This window comes from Sorex fumeus, unplaced genomic scaffold (assembly GCF_029834395.1).
Source record: "Sorex fumeus unplaced genomic scaffold, SorFum_2.1 ptg000007l, whole genome shotgun sequence".
NCBI lineage: Eukaryota > Metazoa > Chordata > Mammalia > Eulipotyphla > Soricidae > Sorex > Sorex fumeus.
In genome coordinates this window covers 2,558,350-2,560,259 of record NW_026606064.1, presented here as the reverse complement: position 1 = coordinate 2,560,259, position 1,910 = coordinate 2,558,350, and the positions used below count along the sequence as shown (strand labels likewise).

The 1,910-nt window shown below is 53.6% G+C and overlaps 1 protein-coding gene across 1 annotated transcript; it reads right to left on the bottom strand.

The window, feature by feature from the left end:
* Nucleotides 1-325: 325 nt before the first annotated feature.
* LOC130041807 (olfactory receptor 10Q1) lies at nt 326-1,288 on the bottom strand. Its single transcript, XM_056134076.1, has one exon. The coding sequence runs from the start codon at nt 1,286-1,288 to the stop codon at nt 326-328; it is 963 nt and encodes a 320-aa protein (XP_055990051.1).
* Nucleotides 1,289-1,910: the final 622 nt, after the last annotated feature.

Genomic DNA, 1,910 nt, shown 5'->3' with positions numbered 1-1,910 from the left:
AATATTATCTTTATAAATAGTCCTTAAAGCCCAATTCAGAGGATGTATTATGATCAAGGCCCCATCCATGATCGTCATCACGGATGCAGGAGCGCAGAGTGCCTAAGAAGGTGTTGGTGGTGGTCCTTTTTGAGCAAATTCTAAGAGTTTTGCCCAAATTTTCAAATCCTAGTTAGGAAACTGCATATAGAGAGTGTTGGTAAATGCGGCCAAACGTGCGGTATCAACTGCAGAGCGTGGGAACTGGTGAGCATCCTAGATTTATTGTTTGGAGCACTTCATTGTCAGAGCAAGGAACAACTGCCAGGTACCCACGGCTCGGGCCTCAACGGAGGTCAGAGCCAACTTTGCCGACCACCGCGTTTCTGAGTGCGCCTTTGACGTCCTTGTTCCGAAGGGTGTAAATCAGGGGATTGAGCAAGGGGGTGACGAAGGTGTAGACCAGGGCGATCTGGCGGTCCTCATCCTCCGTGGCGCTGGAGCTGGGGCGCAGGTACACCAGGCTGCAGCAGCCGTACTGCAGCAAGACCACGGTGAGATGCGAGGAGCAGGTGGAGAAGGCCCGGCGGCGGCCGGCGGCCGAGCGGATGCGCAGGATGGCCGCGCCGATGAACACGTAGGACACGCAGATGAGCAGGAAGGGCAGCGTGAGCACCAGGATGCCCACGGCGTAGAGCACGGCCTGGTGCACGCGGGTGTCGGCGCAGGCCAGACGCAGCACGGGTGGCACGTCGCAGAGGAAGTGGTTGATCTGGCGCCGGTGGCCGCAGAAGGGCAGGGTGAAGATCAAGGACGTGAGCTGCAGGGAGAGGAAGAGCGCCAGGCCCAGGGCGCCCGTCACCATCTGCACGCACAGCCTCCGCGTCATCAGGAGCGTGTAGTGCAGCGGGTGGCAGATGGCCACGTAGCGGTCGTAAGCCATGACGGCCAGGAGAAAGCAGTCCGTGCTGCCCAGGGTGACGAAGAAGAACATCTGGGCCCCGCAGCCCGCCAGGGGAATGGGCTTCTGCGGCCCGGAGAGGTTGGCCAACATCAGAGGCACCACCACGGTGGTGTAGCAGATCTCCAGGAGGGAGAGGTTGCACAGGAAGAAATACATCGGGGTGCGCAGGGAGCTGTGCGTGCAGACCACCGCGATGATGGCAGTGTTGCCGCACAGGATCAGCAGGTAGAGCAGGAGGAAGAGGAGGAAGAGGAGAGCCTGGAATTCGGGCACCAGGGTGAAGGGGCGGAACACGAACTCGGTGGGGCCAGACTGGTTGAGGAGGGCAGGACCCCGGGCGAGCATGTTTCCTGCAAAGCCAAAAGCCAGGACAGGGCTCAGGGGACCTCACGGGATGTTGGGATCGCATCCTATTGCTCGCTACCTACCCGATATACTATCGCTCTGGTCCCTGTTGTTGTTGGTGTGTGTGCGTGTGTGTGTGTGTGTGTGTGTGTGTGTGTGTGTGTGTGTGTGTGTGTGTTTCGAGATAACAAAATAGTCCTAATAAATTTCTTTTCAAAAACATTTTGAAAGAAAGAAAAGGGAAAAACAAACAAAAAAAGACAGAAGCCAGGAAAAGCCAGAGCTGCTGGGATCAGATTCAGGGATTTGGAATTTGAATTTGGAAGGAACCTATCCAAATTTCCAAGAGCCATGTAGTTAGTCTCCAACGGCAGTGCTGGGGAAATGAATTGCCTCCGGTGCATTTTTCCATGGTCAATGGTCTTCATGAATCGGAGGGAGGTTCATCTGAAAATGTTTCTGGTTCCAGTGGAAGGACTTTTTCATTTATTTTAAATTCCCCGCACCCAATTTAATACTTTTGTATTTATTTGCATTAATTAATCATGTATTAATTATAACACATGATCTTACTATTAGTAAGATCATGTGTTATAATTCTGTTGGCATGTTTGGTCTCAGT